Source organism: Neoarius graeffei, chromosome 10 (genome assembly GCF_027579695.1).
Source record: "Neoarius graeffei isolate fNeoGra1 chromosome 10, fNeoGra1.pri, whole genome shotgun sequence".
In the NCBI taxonomy this organism is placed as follows: domain Eukaryota; kingdom Metazoa; phylum Chordata; class Actinopteri; order Siluriformes; family Ariidae; genus Neoarius; species Neoarius graeffei.
The window spans coordinates 84,591,064-84,614,171 of NC_083578.1; the positions used below are offsets into that span (position 1 = coordinate 84,591,064).

Genomic DNA, 23,108 nt, shown 5'->3' on the forward strand with positions numbered 1-23,108 from the left:
AAAAAAATGTAACCAGAAACCCATTAAAACCCACCAGGAACCACAAGGAATCTGAAATGGTGGGCAGGTTTGGCCTGGTTGTACCTGAATGTCATGAACGATGGCTTTGAACTGTGACGAACGCTCCATCCAGGTGTTCACCAGCTCCATGGCTGTGTCAAAGTTCTTCACATATTCACCATACATCTTCAGGAAAGGAGCCAGCTTCTGGAGGATGTCCCCAATCCGTGGGTTCACATCCCTGAGAGTAAAGGTCAAGAGTTAAGGGTCAAGTTGGGGTTGTATGGAGAACTTGCAGACAGCAAACACTTCCCACCAGGGTCTAACCTCACATATTTCTGACTACAGAGGAACACACTGAGGTTTCTCATCATTCTGATGAGGTGGGGACGTCATGTGGGAACATCAGTGTGTACATTTTGGTTGAGAGAATGAACTGACTGAGGAACCGGAGGAAATGTTCTTCCTGACACAGCACTGTGGTACGATTGAGCGAACTGCCTGATCTCTCACTTTCTCACCAACACTGTGTCTTTCTCGCTCTTGCACTATCTTTGTTCTCTCACACTCCTGCTTTCTTTGGCTATGTTTAACCTCCTTTCCACTTCCTGTACTCTCGCCCCCACTCTCCCTCGCCTCCTTCTACCACTCCTTCATCTTTCTCTCACTCCACGATCACTCCCTCATGTCCATATTCTTTATTTCCTCCCATATTTCAAGCTGGAGAACTGGAAGACTGGTGATGATCGAGACACATTAGTCCATTTTGGCTGAATCGAACCGCTAGACTACGGTGGTGCCAAAGTTTTAACTGCAATTTAGAATGACTGATTTAATTTAGGAGTAGTAATTAATATTGTAATTATACATTTGTGTCCGTCCACCAGATTTTCATACCAGATGCTTAGATGATGGATTTTGAGTTATACCTGCTGCATTACACTACCAAGCCTCTGTATGCAGGAACTACAAACCAAAGTGAAATTGGACCAAGGGAAGTTACTGTAAATCTGACATGAGATCATGTGCGTGCAACCCAAAATGGTCCAGTTTCCAGGTAGAAAGCCTTCAAAATGTCCATGATCTTCTAAACATGATGTTTCAGCTTGGTCTAAAGTATAATTTTGGACCCTTTGACTATGGATTTGCAAAACAGCGATAGGTAATTGAATTTGATGCCTCATGGATTGGTTGGTGCCATGCCAAATTAATTTTTGACACCATGTCAATTGTGTCAGTATATTAGTCGCCGATACTCTGTTTCTAACACAGGACCAACTTTAAGCAGTGTTGTAGTCGAGTCGCTAAACCTCAAGTCTGAGTCCAGTCTCGAGTCCCCAGTGTTCAAGTCCGAGCCATTAAAAAAATTTCAAGTCGAGTCCACTATTGATCTGAGTTGAGTTCGAGTCCAAGACTCCAACTGCACTATTTGACGGTAGCTGTTTCAGCGCCATTAACATTAGTTTGTTCCTGAACATGGCGTATGAACAGGTGAATGTGCTTCTCTTTATCAGGGACTGTGAAGTATTCTGTCAGAGATGGTTGGGAGACGGATGTAAGTGCAGAAGGTGTGTTTATTAATACAAGTGAAGACACGTAAACAATCCAGAACGGCAGGCAAAATCGTAAAACGGTGAAACAGGCAATAGGTCGAGCGAGGCACAAACAGGCTATCGTAGACTCGGTGGGATCAAAGACGAGAAACAGGAAATCAGGGATCAGGAAACCAAACAAGGCTCGGTAATGTGTCAGGAACGCAACTCAATACTTCGCAAAGTAAATGTGTTTTCACAGTTTTTATATAAGCACACTGATTGCGCCTTAATCCTGTGCAGGTGTGAGTCATTTACGGTGCACGCGAGAGTCCACTTGGTGCGCGCACTGTCCAGAGCATGCCCAAGAGTCTATCTGATGCACGCACCAAGACATGCAGGTGTGATACTCTTACACAAAATTAGTACAAAATTAATGCAGATAGGCATGTTACAAAAAATAAAGAAAAAATCAGAGTCCTTGTCTCCAGTTTACAAGTTTGAATGCAGTTAATGCACAAGTCCAAGTCCGAGTCTGAGTCATCAGTGCTCAAGTCCAAGTTGAGTCACGAGTCCTTAAAATTAGGGCACAAGTCGGACTCAAGTCCGCGTCCTGGACTCCAGTACTACAAGCCCGACTTTAACCTGTACAAAAAGCTACCAACAAAGCTAGAACTGCTGTTGATACAAGATAGTCATAAAATGTGTTTTTATTCTTTCTACCCTCTGAACATGCAGTGTTGAAAACATGGAGACCAGGACTCAGAATCAGTCAGTCGTCGGCTGTCCAACGCTAGCGATGATGACTGCTTCATTAGGATGCACAGAAATGCAGATGGGCCGTGAGGCCCGCACCAGAGCGACAGAGTCGTCCGCGGTGGCAGCACGAATGGCCCGGCCGAGCCACCATGAAATGTCTGACCTCGTGACTTCTCACATACTATTCTCCTCTCCTTACGAAGCGCCTTATACAGTAAGGTAAGACAAACGATGTCGTGACCCCATCATGTTGTCTCTCTGGACCTCCAGACCTGATGCCAAGTGGTGCACAAAAGTGCCACAGACCTGATGGGTATGGAAGTTGCCCCACAGTGACAACTGACTTGCCAAGTGATGTCATCCGTTGGCCATTTGAACGGCTCTTCCACATACCATCTGGTGGTGTGCCATTGACCCTGTTGGGTTCATCTGCCACAATGCACCGAAAAGTGTCCTGCTGCCAGAGCCTTATTGGTTATGTACTATTTAACCCATAGCTGGGACCCAGGCAAGTGCTACCACTCTGGGTCAGACCAGACCTGGGAGCAATGGTGATTAAGGGGTAACTCCACTTTCCCCAATACTCAAGTCCTCCTGGACCTGAGACTCACCACTGGCTGCAGTTTGAAGTCATACCCAGGACTAACGAATGGACGCTGTTGAGTGTTGACTCATTTCTGGTTCTGGACAGTCACTACATGGTAGTCATTTAAAATGAGTCCCTGTCTCAAGTCCTCTAGAACCAGCCTCAGTCCAACACAGTTGTGGATGATGTTAAAAGTGGTAAATGTATCCCATAGGGTCACTATTGAGGCAATTCTTCATTGATCAGTCAGTGAAAACGGTGCAAAATATCCTACGCTTTTCAACACCATTTCTACACATTCTGTAAACAAAGCATCTGGTACAAAAATCCCGTGGCACAACACATTTACAGATCATGAGCACATACCTTGTTTGGCTACCTGTCTGACTCGTTTCCAAGGAACTCAAAAATGCAAAAAGTAAAATATAGTTATTCCAACTAATGCAGCCAAAGCAGTTGTGCTACTGGTCAACAACGCAAATTCCCATGTTATGGTTCAGAAGGTTGCCCATGTTCAACTTAATGCAAAGTTTTTCTTTTTTTTTCGCTATGTTTGTTCATCTAGTGATACAACCCCAATTCCAAAAAAGTTGGAACAAAGAACAAATTGTAAATAAGAAGGAGAAGGACGACCCAAGTTGTTATCAGCGCTCAGTTCAGAAGCCTGCATCTCTGATGGTATGGGGTTGCATTAGTGCCTGTGGCATGGGCAGCTTACACATCTGGAAAGACACCATTAATGCTGAAAGGCATATCCAGGTTCTAGAGCAACATATGCTCCCATCCAGATGACGCCTCTTTCAGGCAAGACCTTGCATTTTCCAACATGACAATGCCAAACCACATACTGCATCAATTACAGCATCATGGCTGCGTAGAAGAAGGGTCCGGGTACTGAACTGGCCAGCCTGCAGTCCAGATCTTTCACCCATAGAAAACATTTGGCGCATCATAAAACGGAAGATACGACAAAAAAGACCTAAGACAGTTGAGCAACTAGAATCCTACATTAGACAAGAATGGGTTAACATTCCTATCCCTAAACTTGAGCAACTTGTCTCCTCAGTCCCCAGACATTTACAGACTGTTGTAAAGAGAAAAGGGGATGTCTCACAGTGGGAAACATGGCCTTGTCCCAACTTTTTTGAGATGTGTTGTTGTCATGAAATTTAAAAATCACCTAATTTTTCTCTTTAAATGATACATTTTCTCAGTTTAAACATTTGATATGTCATCTATGTTCTATTCTGAATAAAATATGGAATTTTGAAACTTCCACATCATTGCATTCCGTTTTTATTTACAATTTGTATTTTGTCCCAACTTTTTTGGAATCGGGGTTGTACAAAATCACTGTAAATGTCCACTTAAAGGAATTTCATTGTTCACTTCCTATGAATTAATGTGCGTGTTTCTCTCCTGCCTCCTGGCCTCTATTCACTCACCACTCCTCCATACGTTTCTCCAGCGCTGGTAGCAGGAACTGTTGATGGAAGCAGTAGATAGAGCAGATGTTGGAAAAGATGCCCATCACCACCTCGCAGGGGAAAGAGCCTCGTGCTCGCGCCTCCTCCATCAGCCGCCCGCAGAACACCTGGTCCAGGAGGTGAAGCCTGGACACGTACGCCTTCTCCGTGTGGAGGAGCTCGTTGGCTATGTTAAACACACGCTGCTGCACTGATAGCTGCACACACATACACATCTGTTGGACATCTGGATTGACAGTGTGTTCAACGTGTAGTGAAAGCAAGCTCAGTGTCCTCCAGGAATCTTTTACGTGCAGGATTTTCTAAGGCCCATATTTTCAGGCATAAATATAACGGCATAAAATGACACAGCTGACATGAAGATATGGCAGAAATATTCATGGTATTTATTCCTGTGACCATTTGTGCAGGTTGTGATGTGGTGCAAAGCAGCATAACTGTGATAAAGATGGGTTTAAAATGAGGACGTGATCAAGCCGAGTCCTGCTGTGAGATCCAATCAAATCAGCATCTCTCAACCCCTTCAAATGCAGAGCAGTGACATTTTCATAATGATTAGATCTCACATTGATTTTTTTTTTTTTCTCGGAGCAGAAATAACCAGATGGCTGCTTCTGATTTACATTCCGAGGATCATTTACATTAGTTAAATCCTTTGCACTAAGACGCCGAATTGAATTTCCGTTCCTTGAGTCTGGAATGGTTCATTGTTATCTGGGAGATTGGGTATAACCTAAACAGTGTACATTCACAAAATGTGAATTGAAGCCTTGAAGCAGGAATTTTAAGGCTTTAATTCAAGTCAAGGAAATCATATTTTGGCTTCGTGTCAGAGATATGAGCGTCCCAAGAGGTAGGATTGTTGATGCATTCTTGGAACGAAGTCAGTTTTAAAGGCACTATCAAAAGCATGGAGGCGTGTCGAGCAAAAAACATGCTCGGAAAACACTCGGATTTATCGGTTCACAAATACAGCAACGGGAAAAGGTAAACTAACGAGTGCCAAGTGTGTAGAACATGAAGTTGGCACTGCATAAATGATACACAGTACTGTGCAAAAGTCTTTGGCACATGTAAAGAAATGCTGTCGACCAAAAATGGCTTAAAAAATAATTAAATTAAATGTTTCAATGTTAAAAAAATACTATAAACTGTAAGTAGTAAGCCATAATAAATGAAACAAAGTCAATATTTGGCGTAAGACAAAATTCCCTTTGTTTAAAAAAAAAATAGTTTCAGTTTTATGCGGAAATGAGCTGTAGGTTTTACTGAGCATCTTGCAGAACCAGCCACAGTTCTTCTGGACACTTTGACTGTCACACTCGCTTCTTCATTTGGCACCAAAACCCAGCAGCCTTCATTATGATTTATTTTTTTAATCTGAAAAGTGCTCTCTTATGGAATATGCTGCTCAGATCCAAACCTTTTTTTTTCTGTAACATTTAATTCTGTGCTGGAAAACGAACAAACGTCTGGAACTCTAAAATGTTTTTGCAATGTTTTGACTCGATAAAAATACAGAAGTCATGAAATAGAAATCTGTAACAAAGTTTTTGTGAAGAAAAAATATTTAGGGCGCCAAGACTTTTGCACAGTACTGTGTATGACGCACTAATTCACTAAGAAAATAAGAGACAGGAGATTTTTAAGGGGAAAGTCATTTTGAATAAAATCGATTTTGTCGTAATACACTCAGAGGAAAGGGCTATCCTATGGAATCAATTTTGTGCCAAAATGTTCATACAATACTTTTGAAATATCAAACAAAAACGACAAATCAAAATACAAAAAAAAGAAAAAAAAGTCAATTTTTTTAGACTGGCAAACAAATTATTCGTGTAATCGTGCAAAATATCAGTCTATTACTCTTCAGAAACCTTTTATTTTTGTTCCGCGTCTTTCTCAGTTTTGTTTGACGTAATTTATTTTGGTTGCGATTCCAGCTTTCTCGTTTGCGCTTCCTGACTTTTTGCTTGCAGTTTTGGCACAAACTTCCCATGTGGGTCGGCTGTCCAGGAATGCATTCCCATTGGCTAACTTGTGTTTGACTGACAGCTACGCTCAGCTAGCCTGGGCCCGCCCATCCTAAGTGTGACACAACACGAGGGCCTGTTGCGAGCTTAGTCTGGCAAGGCAAGCTATCTCCAGCTCTTCCAAGCTCCCGAAAAATCGGGAGCCAATCAACTTTGAGCATCTCCAACGGCCCTGGGTAGAGGCGTGTTCAAGGCAGTGACGTAGTAGAACTGCGACCGGAAGCCATAGATTGTTTACAGAATCTATGCCGGAAGCGCTTCATTCACTAGAAACATTACGAACATGGAGCAGCGGCAAGCCTTTGACACAGCGGTAGATGCTGTATTGAAAGCATTCAACGGGAAGTTCTCATTGAAAACGGAGCAAAGAGCAGCCCTGGAGGTATTTATCTTCTTCCTGTTACTCAAGCAGTTTCCGTCGCGTCACATACGTCAGAGGAAAGAGTGATGTGATTGGTTTAAGCTTCGTCACAGCCTTTTCTGGCTTCGACCAGTAGCAAACTGAGGCATTTCAGGGAGGCGGGTCAACCACGCGCTTTGGGAAACGGTTGGGCTTAATATCTTTGCCAGACCAAATGCTCGCAGAGCTTTGAAGTCGCGTTAGCCAGACTAACGCTCAGCCATTCCCTACTCGGATTCTGGCGGACTGTTTGACGAGTGACCGATCCATTGACGGTAAACAAGGATCGAGTGGACTTCAGTGGCGACTATGATATTGAATTAATTCAACAAAGTGTAAATTCAATATCATAGTCGCCACTGAAGTCCACTCGATCCTTGTTTACCGTCAATGGATCGGTCACTCGGCAAACAGTCCGCCAGAATCCGAGTAGGGAATGGCTGAGCGTAGCTGTCAGTCAAACGCAAGTTAGCCAATGGGAATGCATTCCTGGACAGCCCACCCACGCGTGAAGTTTGTGCCAAAACTGCAAGCAAAAAGTCAGGGAGCGCAAACGAGAAAGCTGGAATCGCAACCAAAATAAATTACGTCAAACAAAACTGAGAAAGACGCGGAACAAAAATAAAAGGTTTCTGAAGAGTAATAGACTGATATTTTGCACGATTACACGAATAATTTGTTTGCCAGTCTAAAAAAAAAATGACTTTTTTTTCTTTTTTTGTATTTTGATTTGTCGTTTTTGTTTGATATTTCAAAAGTATTGTATGAACATTTTGGCACAAAATTGATTCCATACTATCCGCCCTCTTCCACATACATGAACTCACAGATGCTCACGATTGGCTAATGCTGCTGTGACTGACAGGAAAGAAACAGAATGCTCCTCCCACTCAGAAAGCACGGCCAGTTTTCTGCTCTGGACTCCTATCCATGGATGACTGTGGCATCCAATGGAAATGTTTTTGTACTGACTCAATCATATAAAATAGAGATCTATAACAAAGTTTGTATGAAGAAAAAAAACCCCACCAAGGTGCCAAGACTTTTGCACAGTACTGTATAATTAATTCATTTTAAAACGATTTATATTTCACATCCAGGGTTTATGTTCTCGTCTTGTTTGCTGGAACAAATCTCCAGAACGTTTTCTGGAGAGAGCAATCTTTTCCTGTTTTCGACAAAACAAACAACGTGTTCGGTTAACTTCCTGCACTTGGGTTCATTCAGAGTCAAACAACTTTCTCACTCTGGTTGAGAACATCTTGCTTCCATGCTCTCAGAGCAGTTGTTCTGGTGTGTAGTCAAGTGTAATTGCTGTGTTCTGCCTAAAAAAGCACCATGATTGGGAAACACGTAACAGGTTTCCGTTTAAATGGACTAAGTGTTGTATATTTAACAGTTATTCCATGAAATTGAGTCATACATGAGCTGATAGCCGTGTATCAACGTGTAACACGAAAACAAAACCGCCCAAAATACCATCCATCCATCCATCCATCCATCATCTGTAGCCACTTATCCTGTCCTACAGGGTCGCAGGCAAGCTGGAGCCTATCCCAGCTAACTATGGGCGAGAGGCCGGGTACACCCTGGACAAGTCGCCAGGTCATCACAGGGCTAACACATAGACACACAACCATTCACACTCACATTCACACCTACGGTCAATTTAGAGTCACCAATTAGCCTAATTCCCCCCAAATTAGTCTTTGGGGGAAACCGGAGCACCAGGAGGAAACCCACGCAGACAACATGCAAACTACACACAGAAAGGCCCTCGTCAGCCGCAGGGCTCGAACCCAGGACCTTCTTGCTGTGAGGTGATAGTGCTAACCACTACACCACCGTGCCGCCCCCCCCCAAAAAAAAAAAAAAAAAAAAAAAGCAACAAAATATGGAATAAAAGTATTTGATGGTAAGTACGCATCTTTTTTTTACTTTTCAAGAATTATTATTATTATTGCATTTTTCACAAATTGCTCCTGTCATTTCGCCAGTTTGTTTACATTCTAAGCGGAAATTACTTTGTTGGACGTTTTGTATAGTTTTTATTTATCGAATTTGCAAAAAATAAAAATAAAAATGCTCTCTTTCTCAAAATCCAGTGAACATGGATAGAATACAACAGTTATTCCACTCAATCTTGTCGTACATGGCTTATAGACAACTCGGTGCTACGGACCTCGCTGGCTATCAGCTCATGTATGACTTGATTTCGTGGAATAACTGTTAAACGTACATGTTAGAGCACATCATTATAACAAGACGCTTGTGAAACCTGGAGAAGCTTTAAAAAGCTAATGTTGTTTCATTCCTTAGTAAAGACATGAATTTCGGTTTACTTAGCAAAATGTCCTCTATTTAACGGTTTGTTAAATGTATGAATCTAGCAAGTGGATGGAAATTTAATTGGGGCCTGCCTTAATCAGTTGATCCCAATTAGGTTAAATAAATAATTAATAGTTATTCCACGAAATCAAGTCGTACATGAGCTGATAGCCGACGAGGCGCGTAGCTATAACCGAGTCGGCTATAATCCATGTACGACGAGATTGAGTGGAATGACTGTTTTATTCTATCCACATTCACTGGATTTTGAGAAACAGAGCATTTTTTTTTCTTGCAAATTCGACGAATAAAGACTTGACACAAAACATCCGACAAAATCATTTCCGCTTAGAATGTAAACAAACCGGCGAAACGACAGGAGCAATTTGTGAAAAATCTCTCATCTCATCTCATTATCTGTAGCCGCTTTGTCCTGTTCTACAGGGTCGCAGGCAAGCTGGAGCCTATCCCAGCTGACTACGGGCGAAAGGCGGGGTACACCCTGGACAAGTCGCCAGGTCATCACAGGGCTGACACATAGACACAGACAACCATTCACACTCACATTCACACCTACGCTCAATTTAGGGTCACCAGTTAACCTAACCTGCATGTCTTTGGACTGTGGGGGAAACCGGAGCACCCGGAGGAAACCCACACGGACACGGGGAGAACATGCAAACTCCGCACAGAAAGGCCCTCGCCGGCCACGGGGCTCGAACCCGGACCTTCTTGCTGTGAGGCGACAGCGCTAACCACTACACCACCGTGCTGCCAATATATAATACGATTTATGATTTATTCCCATATCAAAAATTCATTCAAATTCCCAGAATTTATTTTAAAGCCTCTTATCTCTACTGACAGTTTTAGAACGAAACCCACCTCTACAGAGTCCTGTCTCTCCGTTTTGGGCTGAGACTGTATGGCCATGGCGTTCTCGCTCTCATCGCCGCTACCTTCTTCCAAATCGCTGTCTCCTTCCGAATCCCTCGTTCCTTCCTCCACGGCAGCAACGGCTCCTTCTCCTGATGCTCCTTCCACACATCCGCATGAGGAAGAGGAGGAGAGGCGAGGAAGAGACATGCACACCTCTCGGTCATCGCCGGCGAAGCACAGCTCCTCGCTGTGAGACGGAGAGCTGATGCTGTCAATGCCGCTGTCCCGATTGGCCAGTTTAGCGTCCGTTTGCTGCGGAGGAAGGGACAAGCGGTCAGGGGGAATTTCTGATTGGCCGAGGTCTCTTATCTCCATTGCGTCCAGGAGTCTGTCAGAGGCGCCGTAGCCGGACTCTGTGGAGAGTCGCTTTTCCACGCAGGAGGCTCCCAGCTCATCTTCGATGTCCTCCTGTACCTCCCCTTCCTCTTTAACTTCCTCCTCTTTAATTTCCTCCTCTTCCTCTGTTTCTTTCTCGACACAAGGAGACTCCATGGGCTCGTTGAGGGAAGTGCAGGGTAAAATAGCGTCCGTAGTGGGCTGTGGTTCAGGTACCCTCGGCATGCACATCACTCCTCCTGTGATATCAGGCACCATGATGATTTGCTCCCTGAAATTACAGTAAAAATATTTAGAGTAATATAAGACTGGAAATGTGTCACATGAACGTGTTCCTGACATTAATGTGATAATTACATTCTGGAAGGATAAACAGCGAAAATGCAAAAATGATGCTGGAAGGATGTGATGCTCTTTCACCTCTCAAATCTCTCGATGAGTGACAGGACACACGTTGGGGAGGAGCTTCCCTCGGCCCGCGGCAGGCCTGTCCGTGATTGGCGAGGGTCTGCTGGGAGTGGGCGAGATGGAGGCGGGGGCAGGGGTTTGTCCGGAGGCCGGGGTCGGCGGCCGCTCTGTTGTTGGAGATGTGGTGGTTTCGGGGGCACTGAGCGAGACGAAATCAATAAAGCAATCGCTATTGGAAGTCTGAACCAGGTCATGTTACTATATCTAACCTAGACATGCAGACAGGGTCAGTATTGCTGGACCAGATTTTATATTTAACACTTATTCCATGAGCTGATAGCCGACAAGGCGCGTAGCACCAAGTTCACTATAAGCCATGTACGACGAGATTGAGTGGAATAACTGTTTTATTCTATCCACGTTCACTGGAATTTGAGAAACGGAGCATTTTTATCTCATCTCATCTCATCTCATTATCTCTTGCCTCTTTATCCTGTTCTACAGGGTCGCAGGCAAGCTGGAGCCTATCCCAGCTGACTACGGGCGAAAGGCGGGGTACACCCTGGACAAGTCGCCAGGTCATCACAGGGCTGAGCATTTTTATTTATTTATTTATTTATTTATTCGATAAATAAAAACTTTATCGAAAACGTCCAACAAAATAATTTCCGCTTAGAATGTAAACAAACTGGCGAAATGACAGGAACAATTTGTGAAAAATGCGCTGATAATAATAATAATTCTTGAAAAAAAACATTCTAACCATCAAATACTTTCATTCCATATTTTGTTGCTTTTTTGGTACTTTTTTTGGGGGGGTGGTTTGTTTTCAAGTAGACATTTTTCCGGCAACACACTCCATCATTTTGTTTTTCTCTACTCATGGTATATGAGCTGATATCCTAGTAGTAGAGTAGCCAATCAGATTGCGCGACTGCTCATATCCAGTGAATATGGATAGAATAATATCTGATATTACTATTACAAGTTTTTAATAATGTTCTACTTATTTCACAGACGTTCCACAACGTTAAACATAACTATAAACAGATAAAAAGTACAATGGATTGCTTGTTATGTCATTGAAATAATTACGGTTGCAAATTGCGACCCCTCAATAAGGGGAATAATGCACTTTGGGACATGCTGTTACCGGAAGATTATACGCTTCAGGGTGGGAACTTGAACTCATCACACCATCTGGACACTGATTATTTTCCTGTAACAGCACACCCCTCTCAAGTGATTTATTATTTAAATAAAATCCAGCAAACATTGTAAACATTTAAAAAAAATGTTTTAACAAACATGACTGAGAGACCCACCTTGTGGTTTAGGACCGGGTAATGGCGGCCGTGTTTTAGGGGGTAAAGGTGGGGAGATTTGAGGCTCGTTCTCGCTTGTGCCATTGCAATGCTGCAGTCCCAGGGGCCCGGGGTCTGAACAGAGCCGCTGAGGGGCCTCATGGGCTCCTGGACACGGGCCTGGCTCCAGAGATAGACTCTTAGTCAGGAGCCGAGGACTAGATGTGGATGGGCCTGAGAGAGAGAGAATTACAGAGATAGAGAGAGAGAATTACAGAGAGAAATACAGAAAGAGAGAGAGACAATTACAGACAGAGAGAGAATTACAGCGAAAGAGAGAATTACAGAAAGAGAGAGAGACAATTACAGAGAGAGAGAATTACAGAAAGAGAGAGACAATTACAGAGAAAGAGAGAGAGAGAATTACAGAGAGAGAGGGAGAATTACAGAGAGAGAGAATTACAGAAAGAGAGGCAATTACAGAGAGAGAGAGGGAGAATTACAGAGAGAGAGAATTACAGAAAGAGAGAGAGACAATTACAGAGAGAGAGAATTACAGAAAGAGAGAGACAATTACAGAGAAAGAGAGAGAGAGAATTACAGAGAGAGAGGGAGAATTACAGAGAGAGAGAATTACAGAAAGAGAGGCAATTACAGAGAGAGAGAGGGAGAATTACAGAGAGAGAGAGAATTACAGAAAGAGAGAGAGACAATTACAGAGAGAGAGAATTACAGAAAGAGAGAATTACAGAAAGAGAGAATTACAGAGAGAGAGAGAGAATTACAGAGAGAGAGACAGAGAGAGAGAGAGAGAGAGAGAGAGAGAATTACAGAAAGAGAGAGAATTACAGAAAGAGGCAATTACAGAGAGAGAGAGAGAGAGAGAGAGAGAGAGAGAGAATTACAGAGAGAGTGAATTACAGAAAGAGAGAGAATTACAGAAAGAGGCAATTACAGAGAGAGAGAGAGAGAGAGAGAGAGAGAGAGAGAGAGAGAGAAAGAATTACAGAGAGAGAGACAATTACAGAGAGAGAGAGAATTACAGAAAGAGAGAGACAATTACAGAGAAAGAGAGAGAATTACAGAGAGAGAGAGAAAGAGAGAATTATATATAGAGAGAAAGAATTACAGAGAGAGAAAATTACAGAGAGAGACAATTACAGAGAAAGAGAGAGAGACAATTACAGAGAGAGAGAGAGAATTACAGAAAGAGACAATTGCAGAGAGAGAGAATTACAGAGAGAGAGAATTATAGAAAGAGAGAGAGACAATTGCAGAGAGAGAGAGAGAATTACAGAGAGAGAGACAATTACAGAGAGAGAGACAATTACAGAGAGAGAGAGAGCGAGAGAGAGAGAGAGAGAGAGAGAGAGAATTACAGAAAGAGAGAGACAATTACAGAGAAAGAGAGAGAATTACAGAGAGAGAGAATTACAGAGAGGGAGAATTCAGAGAGAGAGAGGCAATTACAGAGAGAGAGAATTATAGAAAGAGAGAGAGACAATTGCAGAGAGAGAGAGAGAGAATTACAGAGAGAGGGAGAATTACAGAGAGAGAGAGACAATTACAGAGAGAGAGAGAGAGAGAGAGAATTACAGAAAGAGAGAGAGACAATTACAGAGAGAGAGAGAGAGAGAGAATTACAGAAAGAGAGAGACAATTACAGAGAAAGAGAGAGAATTACAGAGAGAGAGAATTACAGAGAGAGCGAATTACAGAGAGAGCGAATTACAGAGAGGGAGAATTCAGAGAGAGAGAGGCAATTACAGAGAGAGAGAGGCAATTACAGAGAGAGAGACAATTACAGAGAGAGAGAGAATTACAGAAAGAGAGACAATTACAGAGAGTGAGAGAGAATTACAGAGAGAGAGAAAGAGAGAATTACAGAGAGAGAAAATTACAGAGAGAGAGACAATTACAGAGAAAGAGAGAGAATTACAGAGAGAGAGAATTACAGAGACAATTGCAGAGAAAGAGAGAAAGAATTACAGAGAGAGAGAATTACAGAGACAATTGCAGAGAAAGAGAGAAAGAATTACAGAGAGAGAATTACAGAGAGAGAGAGAGACAATTGCAGAGAGAGAGAGAGAGAGAGAATTACAGAAAGAGAGACAATTACAGAGAGAGAGAGAGAGAGAGAGAGAGAGATCAGTCTTTTGCATACAATGTTGAAATATCATTCATTTCTCAATACTTCATGTAAAACTGAAACTGTTTGTCAACACATTTTGTTCTTCAGCAGTAAACACTGCTACAAAATCAGGGTTCCTCATGAGTTCTTTAGATGATCCACTGTAACCCTGTCAGAAACAGAATCTCTCCGCTGTAGGGTTCTGTATGGGTTCCCCAAAAAAGACAAACCAAATAACCTTTTATTGAACTAGTAAATAGTAAAATTAGTCAGCAACAGAAACAAAACACAGAGGAAACAGTACCCAGTCTGACTACTAGTTCAAAATGAGCAACTTCTGAATTTTTTCACTCACCAAATAGATCACAGGCCTTCTGTGATCAGACAGACGTTCCGCTGTGAACGGAAAGTAAACACTACCTGAACTTTTATGTGTCTTTTCTCCTTCAGTGAATCTCTTTTACATCTGACAATTTCTAATTTGCATTTAAACCATTACTTTAGCTGAGAAAGCAGAAAAGCGAGTCCAAAAGTAAATGCTACGGCTAAACCACACATGTTGGAACCTCGGTTTTAAGATGCTTTACCTAGGTGATTATAGAAAATCGCATGCGCTGATTGGTCGAAAAATTCACACTATTTCTCGATAATCACCTCGAGTGACTCGGCAAAATGGCGGCCAATCGCTCAGTCACCGTAAGTGAGGAAGAATTACAAGTAATGAAAGAAAACGCTGTTCCTAAAAGCACTAAATGTTTGGTCTAAAACTATTCAAAGGTAAGATGGAATTAACTGTGATTTATTTTAACGATTTCAAAACAAAGTATTTTAGGCCACACCAATACGATTAGTTGGTTCTCAGAATCGCCGCTTGAAGAAAATGAAAAATGAAAAAAAAAATCGAAATCGACTAAAGGTTGAGGTCACGTGACGTTGAAAACCAATCAAATCGCCCCTTTCACTTTAGATAAAGACTTGTGGAAGAAACATGCCTGTGGAGGGGAATCCTGCAAAGCCTGTTTGTGATTGTTAGGATATTCAGTGAACAGAAGCGTAAAATCTTTCACAGGTGTGTCGAAACTCCAGAGGGGGAAAACTTTGCAAGTTGTACTCAAGATGCCGTGAGCTTGTTACCCTGCGATGTGCCAACTTAGACTACAACTCTGTGGAGGTGGGTTTGATTTATATATTTCATTGATTGATGTGAGGGGCAAACAAAAAAAATCATTCGAAGTATTTAGCCATCAGAAGTAGCCTACTCCTGGTCAAATCTTTTTTTCTGTGCATTGTAGATGTTCAATTGACTGTAATTCAATCGTTTATTTAGCCTATCTGTTTACTGGTTTGCCTGATAAAAGACGTGCAGCCAGAGCTCGCCCTGAATGCATATGGGTGGAAATAAGATAAGCTATTAAAAGAGCCATATGAAATGTGTAACAATAATGCATTGTCTTTGTTTTGTTTCTCTATTATGAAAGCCCTCTATTTCCACCGCTAATTTTACCATCAGAGCATTTTTTAATTTTTATTTTTATTTCGCGCGCTCGCTTCATATTTTTCCTGAAAAAATCCGAGAACCAACTAATTAAATTGGTGTGGCCTTATCTGAGTTGACGTCGATAAGTGACACAAGTCTGCGCTGTGCTGTTATTACATTTGCATGCTGCTTTTGAAGATTGAAATAAATGATTTGTAATATAATTTATTTTTTTTAAATAATCACCTGTGTTTTTATAATAAAACAATTATCTGCGGGCGGCACGGTGGTGTAGTGGTTAGCGCTGTCGCCTCACAGCAAGAAGGTCCGGGTTCGAGCCCCGTGGCCGGCGAGGGCCTTTCTGTGCGGAGTTTGCATGTTCTCCCCGTGTCCGCGTGGGTTTCCTCCGGGTGCTCCGGTTTCCCCCACAGTCCAAAGACATGCAGGTTAGGTTAACTGGTGACTCTAAATTGAGCGTAGGTGTGAATGTGAGTGTGAATGGTTGTCTGTGTCTATGTGTCAGCCCTGTGATGACCTGGCGACTTGTCCAGGGTGTACCCCGCCTTTCGCCCGTAGTCAGCTGGGATAGGCTCCAGCTTGCCTGCGACCCTGTAGAAGGATAAAGCGGCTACAGATAATGAGATGAGATGAGATGAGACAATTATCTGCCTCAGGCTCAGTGACTATCGGTGAATAATAACCTTGACTTTGTCTCGCTTATTATTCACAGATATTCACTTCACCTTCAGTGAATAATTGTTAAATATTTAAATTTTTTTCTGGGTGTATATTTAACAGTTATTCCACGAAATCGAGTCGTACATGAGCTGATAGCCAGCGAGGCGCGTAGCACCGAGTTGTCTATAAACCATGTATGACAAGATTGAGTGGAATAACTGTTTTATTCTATCCACATTCACTGGATTTTGAGAAACGGAGCATTTTTTGGTTTCATTTTTTGCAAATTCAATGAATAAAAACTTTATACAAAAATGTCCGACAAAATAATTTCCGTTTAGAATGTAAACAAGCCGGCGAAATGACAGGAGCAATTTGCGAAAAATGCGATAATAATAATAATCCTTGAAAAATAAAAAATAAAAGATACGTTCTTACAAACACATTTTCATTCCATATTTTGTTGCTTTTTGGGGTTTTGTTTTCAAGTAGAGTTTTTATTTCGTCCTCGGTTGGTTCAGCAACACGCTCCGCCATTTTCTTCTTCTTTTGGGTTTTTCTGGTGGTTGGCAAACCAACTTAAAGGTGCATTACTGCCACCGACTGGGCTGGAGTGTGGAGCAGGAAATACTGAAACAGGGAACTGTATTCTTTTAGCTATTTCTGTTTCTTTTAAATACTTGATAAAGTGATATATCTGACTTGATGCGCGCCGCCATTTTGTTTTTCTCTACTCACGGTGTATGAGCTGATAACTTGGTAGTAGAGTAGCCAATCAGAGCACGCGATTGCTCATATCCAGTGAATGTAGATAGAATAGAATGATTTTTATTATGACGTAATGAAATGGACCTTCTCAGACTCGATCACATGATCTGAAATGGGGAAACACAAATCCAAAATGGCGGCCGCTAACAGCTCTACTAGTGCGCCCGGTGATACAATTTGGACTCGATAAAATGACAAAAGTGTCCACGATTACTGTCGCAAATCATCTTTCAAAGTGTGTTAACAAGAAGTTGGTTCAGCAACACGCTCTGCCATTTTGTTTTTCTCTACTCACGGTATATGAGCTGATATCCTAGTGGTAGAGTAGCCAATCAGAGCGCACGCTTGCTCATATCCAGTGAATGTGGATAAAATTAAATGCATTATAGCATCTGATGGAAGAATTAGTTTGCTTTTGATCAGTCCTGTAATATCTAAACCTCCGTTTATTACTACGTTCAGACCCTTCACACAGTTCTCTTAAAGCTCTTTCTCTCTCTCGCTCTCTCTGCTGTTGTCATAAACATTACACTTCTTTCAGACTTCAGTGTAAACAGAGCAGCTCAGATTATAAGAAACGTCTCTTCTGCTCACTGGCTGCTACTTGGGGTGATACACAGAAAAGCAGCAGATGAAAGAAATCCCATGATTTAAATGCGAAGCCAAATAAACTCGCTTTGATAAATGCATTTGCTATGCACTTTGGATTACAGTCTTACAGAAATATTTCCTGACAGCTGAGACGTTTTCACGTTCTCTAAGATATGTGGTGGAATAACTTTTGGGATGCAATGATGCAAAATCCCGACAGCGTTATCACACAGCGAGAGTGTTTGGGTTGGATTAAACACGACCAATAGCTTTTGATCCAGTTTAAACTCATGCTCTGGATCTGACATCTAAAACAGGCTCCTATTACTCTGAGAAACGCGAAACTAATAAACTTGAAAAACATCCATTACACAAATTACAATTTCATGACAGAACACACAAAAAGGATGAAGTCATAACTTGTACATTTCCTCATTCAATCACAAGACGAGACATGCTTGGGCCCCTTAATCACTGTTTGCAACTTTTTTTTTTTTTTACCATCAATGATTTCCATCAAGGGCAGCACGGTGGTGTAGTGGTTAGCGCTGTCACCTCACAGCAAGAAGGTCCGGGTTCGAGCCCCGTGGCCGGCGAGGGCCTTTCTGTGCGGAGTTTGCATGTTCTCCCCGTGTCCGCGTGGGTTTCCTCCGGGTGCTCCGGTTTCCCCCACAGTCCAAAGACATGCAGGTTAGGTTAACTGGTGACTCTAAATTGAGCGTAGGTGTGAATGTGAGTGTGAATGGTTGTCTGTGTCTATGTGTCAGCCCTGTGATGACCTGGCGACTTGTCCAGGGTGTACCCCGCCTTTCGCCCGTAGTCAGCTGGGATAGGCTCCAGCTTGCCTGCGACCCTTACCCCTTTTCACCAAATCAGTTCCAGGGCTGGTTCACAACTCGTTCAACTTGCGAGCCAGCTGAGAACCAGTTTGCTTTTCCATAGCTCGCGGTGCCACGTCATTACGACGCTGTATACGTCAGTTACGTCGCTGTATACATCATTACGTCGCTGTATACGTCAGTTACGTCGCTACGTTTGCATAAACCTTTGCGCGAATATCGAAGCAAAACCAACGCGGAAGAAGCAGCAGCAGCAACAACAACAACAATAATAATAATGGATGACTCCGCGTTTGTACAGCTGCTGCTTCTCGTCGCTTAAAAATGGCAATCTTTCGCGGTCTTGTTATTGTTGTTGGTCTTAACAACTCCGCCCCCCTGCTGACGTAAGCGGTTCTTTCCTCTGGCCCAGCAGAGAGTTGGTGCTAGCCTGGAACCGTTTTTTCTGGCCCCAGAGCCAGTTCTTTGTCAGTGGAAACAGAAAACCCGGTTCCAAACTAAGCACTGGCCCCGAACCAGCCCTGGAACTGCTTTGGTGGAAAAGGGGCACCTGTAGAACAGGATAAAGCGGCTAGAGATAATGATTTCCATCAAATCACTCAGCTTGTACGACATTCATTTGATATGTTTTTCAAGCAACACAGTTTTGCACACAAATGTAGGAAAGAAAAAAAATCCAACATTCAAAACGTAAAAATCAAGAGACAGCATTATTATTAATCTAAGAGTTTATTTATTTACAGTACACCTATTTCAAATTCAGCAGCCAGGCCCATTTCCATGAAATTTAGGTCTATAACAGGGGCTTAAGCTGAAAACCTGAACGGTCGGAATGCCAAACGCTGCTTGCGTGCATGCGTGTGTCTGGAGTGGATTATGTAGGTCAGTGTGTTAGGCCTACAGCGTAGCCATACTGTGTTATGATTTGCCTGTTTAGTGGCTCAATCAATCCCAACACTTCATAGCTCCCGTCGCATAATGATTTCAAGAACAAGGAAATGCTGGAGTGAGCTGTACCAGCTTAAAATAATCCCCTGGAAAAACAAACAAACAAAAAAAACGTACAAATGCCTTCTGAAAAAAAAAAAAAATCTGGCATGGAATTTTTTAAAAAGTGCCACAGACAGGTCGGATGGTGTGCAGACTACTCGTGTGATGTTGCATTTTTTTTTTTTTAAAGGAGAAAAAAATCTGGCATGTGTACCATTACCCAGGGGTAATTGGTTCCATATGACGACACTCGTACCCACTTCTGCAGGCAGGAGGCTGAAATGACTTCCACATGCTCCGTTAAAATGCCTTAAAGGGGAAGAGAAGAGAAAAAAACAGGAGAGGAGGGGAAAAACAAAGCTCTCCCAGCCGCAGGATATCTCAACCGCTCAGTGTCTTCTGGGTTCGCTTTATTTTATTCCTTTTTGTACTTCTCAAACCTTCTCTGAAATACTCCAGCGCTCGGCGGCGTGAGAATGTTTAGATTGAATGCGAACAACAATTTTTGGTCGACGAGCCCATTTTAGGTGAAATATGAGAAATATTTGTGCTCTGAATGCTGGCTTTTGCAGGGCATATATTTATATATACAAACACGTGCTCCACATTCATCAAGTGTTTTCACAGCTGATGCAGCATCGCTTTTGAAATGCAATATGGAAGGTCACGCACGACTACAAAACAAGGCATCGTCGTAATCCTATACACCTTCAAATATACAAACACAAAGCAAGCATTATAAATCAAAGTTATAAAATACAGTATAAACCTTTAGAGAAAATTTATGTGACGCATCAGACATATTGTTCCATAGTCATCAAAAAGCAGACAGAGGAAAGATATTTTCCATTTGTTCTTCTTTTTTTCCCCCTCCTTTGCAGTCTCTAGACCAGTCTACATCATTCAAACATCTAAACAGATGGATAAATTCTCTCTCTTTCATTCCATGGTCTCTGTCTGCTCTTTCTCAGAAAACACAAATTACAGTCTTCTAATCTGCCTTCTATAAAGCTGTGTGTTTTACTAGCTATCTTTCTGCCAATGTTACCACAAATAAATGCCACGTTAAAAGTGTCAGGTGATGAATCACAAATTCATAAATCTATAACTTGAACCGAATACCTCTGAGTGCAATCATGATATAATGTTTGAATAAGAATTTACGCACAACTTTCATGCTTTCATTTATGAATCACTGGTTACACTGGCGCCAGAGTAAACAATCACGACTCAAGAATTAGGAATTGAAACCAGATAGAGAGTGTGACTGAAGTCACAGTGATTTGCACGAGCTGTTACAAACCGGGACGTCTGGTCACCGTACCCTTCAGATCCGGAATGGTAAGAGATAGAGAATGACGCTTAGTGAGGAAAAGTTGAGCCCTGCTGCTGTTAAAAATAAAAAGTAAAAAAAAAAAAAAACAGATTGAAAAAATCATGAAAATTGACAGAGTTATGTGATTGAAAAAATCCCGCTTTTCATGGATCATTCCGGTTCGATGATCCAGATCAGCACCAAAACCCACAGCAACTTAATTCAGCCCAGAGGTATTCTTCATGTGAAATCTGGTGATGATTGGTTAAAAACTGAGGGAGAAATAGCGTCCTATAAAAGGTTAGGAAAATAATAATAATAAGAGGAAGAAGAACTAGGTAGAGACTGTGACTAAAGTCGCAGTGATTTGCGCTAGTTGTTACAAACCGGGACATCTGGTCACCGTACCCTATAGATCTGGAATGGTAAGAGATAGAGAATGATGCTTAGTGAGGAAAAGTTGTGCCCTGCTACTATAAATCTAGGGCGTAATTTTGGGTAGGGATGCTAGGGATGTGTCCCTACCAATATTCAGCCGCTACTGTGTAATCACGATCAATAAAACCGATGTCCTAACCTGAGCAATGATTATATGGCGCACAAAGGGTTAAATGTATGACACTGCTAATAATCCCCCCTCTAACGTAGATATACATTCTCTGATTAGCTATCTGTTTCTCGCTAACTTACATGGTTGGCTATCCCAGCTGTCACTCCATCTGCTGTAAAAGCAGCACACTTCCCACAGCAGCCGTGACTACCCGCCCATCAACCCCCCGTATCTCACACGTACACACCTGACCTACCCCACGCACCCCCCACTCTCCGTCAGCCTACAAATTGAGCTGGACTTCGATGTCCATGCATGCTTGCCCTACGACTCGCATGCTGACTTGAGTATCATGGATGACAGCCCCCCTCCCAAGAAACGAGACATTTGTTCATTCTTCTTCAAAGTCAAGAATGTAAGTGCAGGGTTTCTGTCGAGCTTTAAAAACTCAACAAAATCCTTTTGATGTATGGAAACCCTTCATAAAAGTATTGCTGAGGCAATAAGATCTGCATGACATGAAATTATGATTGCTAATGGAAAAAAAAAAACACCTTTCGGAAGCTCTGCCTTGGATCACTTTTGTGTCCCCACCAATGTCAAAATCAAAGTTACTCCCTTGCTATAAATTTAAAAAAAGTGAATTTTTTTTTTTTAAATCACGAAAATTGACAGAGTTATAAGTGATTGAAAAAAAAATCCTGTTTTTCATGGCTCATTCCAGATCAGTGATCCAGATCAGCACCAAAAGTCATAGTAACTTAATTCAGCCCAGAGGTATTCTTCATGTGAAATTTGGTGATGATTGTTTGAAAACTGAGGGAGAAATAGCATCCTAAAAAACATTAGGAGAATAATAACAAGAGTCATCAGGAGATGACATATCCCCCCAGCCCCCACATGAAACCCCACTCCAAATTCTCCTAAGTTGAACTGGTTGCCATGGAAATACAGAAAAAATAAAAATCACAGAAATCCCAACATGTCAAAAGGCACAACTCTTCTCGTCACTTAACATAACTGAGTTTTCGTGAAAAAAAAAAATCCTCATAGTTTTTGAGTTATGCTCTGGAAACTAAAATGTTTACAGACGGACGGATGGACAAATGGACGGACAGACGGACAGAGCGATAGCTTTATATATCATTCTATGCTGGGGGGTTAATAATAAGAACTAGATAGACACTGTGACTAAAGTCACAAAGATTTGCGCTAGCTCTTATAAACTGGGACGTCTGGACACCGTACCCTATAGAGAATAGATCGAGATAGAGAATGATGCTTCGTGAGGAAAAAAGCCCATTTTTCATGGATCATTCCAGTTCACTGATCCGGATCAGCACCAAAAGTCATAGCAACTTAATTCAGCCCAGAGGTATTCTTCATGTGAAATTTGGTGATGATTGGTTGAAAACTGAGGGAGAAATAGCCGAGTCAAGTCAAGTTTATTTGTATAGCGCTTTTAACAATAAACATTGTTGCAAAGCAGCTGTACAGAATTTGAAATAGCTTCCTAAAAACATTAGGAGAAGAAGAAGAAGAAGAGGAAGAAGAAGAAGAAGAGGAAGAACTAGATAGACACTGTGACTAAAGTCACAGTGATTTGTGCCAGCTCTTATAAACCGGGACGTCTGGTCACCGTACCCTATAAATCTGG

The 23,108-nt window shown here is 42.1% G+C and overlaps 1 protein-coding gene across 1 annotated transcript in view; it reads right to left on the reverse strand.

Moving 5' to 3' along the window:
• Positions 1–23,108, reverse strand: part of fgd1 (FYVE, RhoGEF and PH domain containing 1) — a 137,940-nt gene that overhangs the window by 31,362 nt on the left and 83,470 nt on the right. The window contains exons 2-6 of the mRNA XM_060932446.1: positions 12,134–12,346; positions 10,821–11,007; positions 10,011–10,671; positions 4,323–4,561; positions 85–241 (exon numbers count right to left, since the gene is read on the reverse strand). Coding sequence (XP_060788429.1) covers positions 85–241; positions 4,323–4,561; positions 10,011–10,671; positions 10,821–11,007; positions 12,134–12,346 — 1,457 coding nt within the window. The remainder of the gene's footprint in view (positions 1–84; positions 242–4,322; positions 4,562–10,010; positions 10,672–10,820; positions 11,008–12,133; positions 12,347–23,108) is intronic.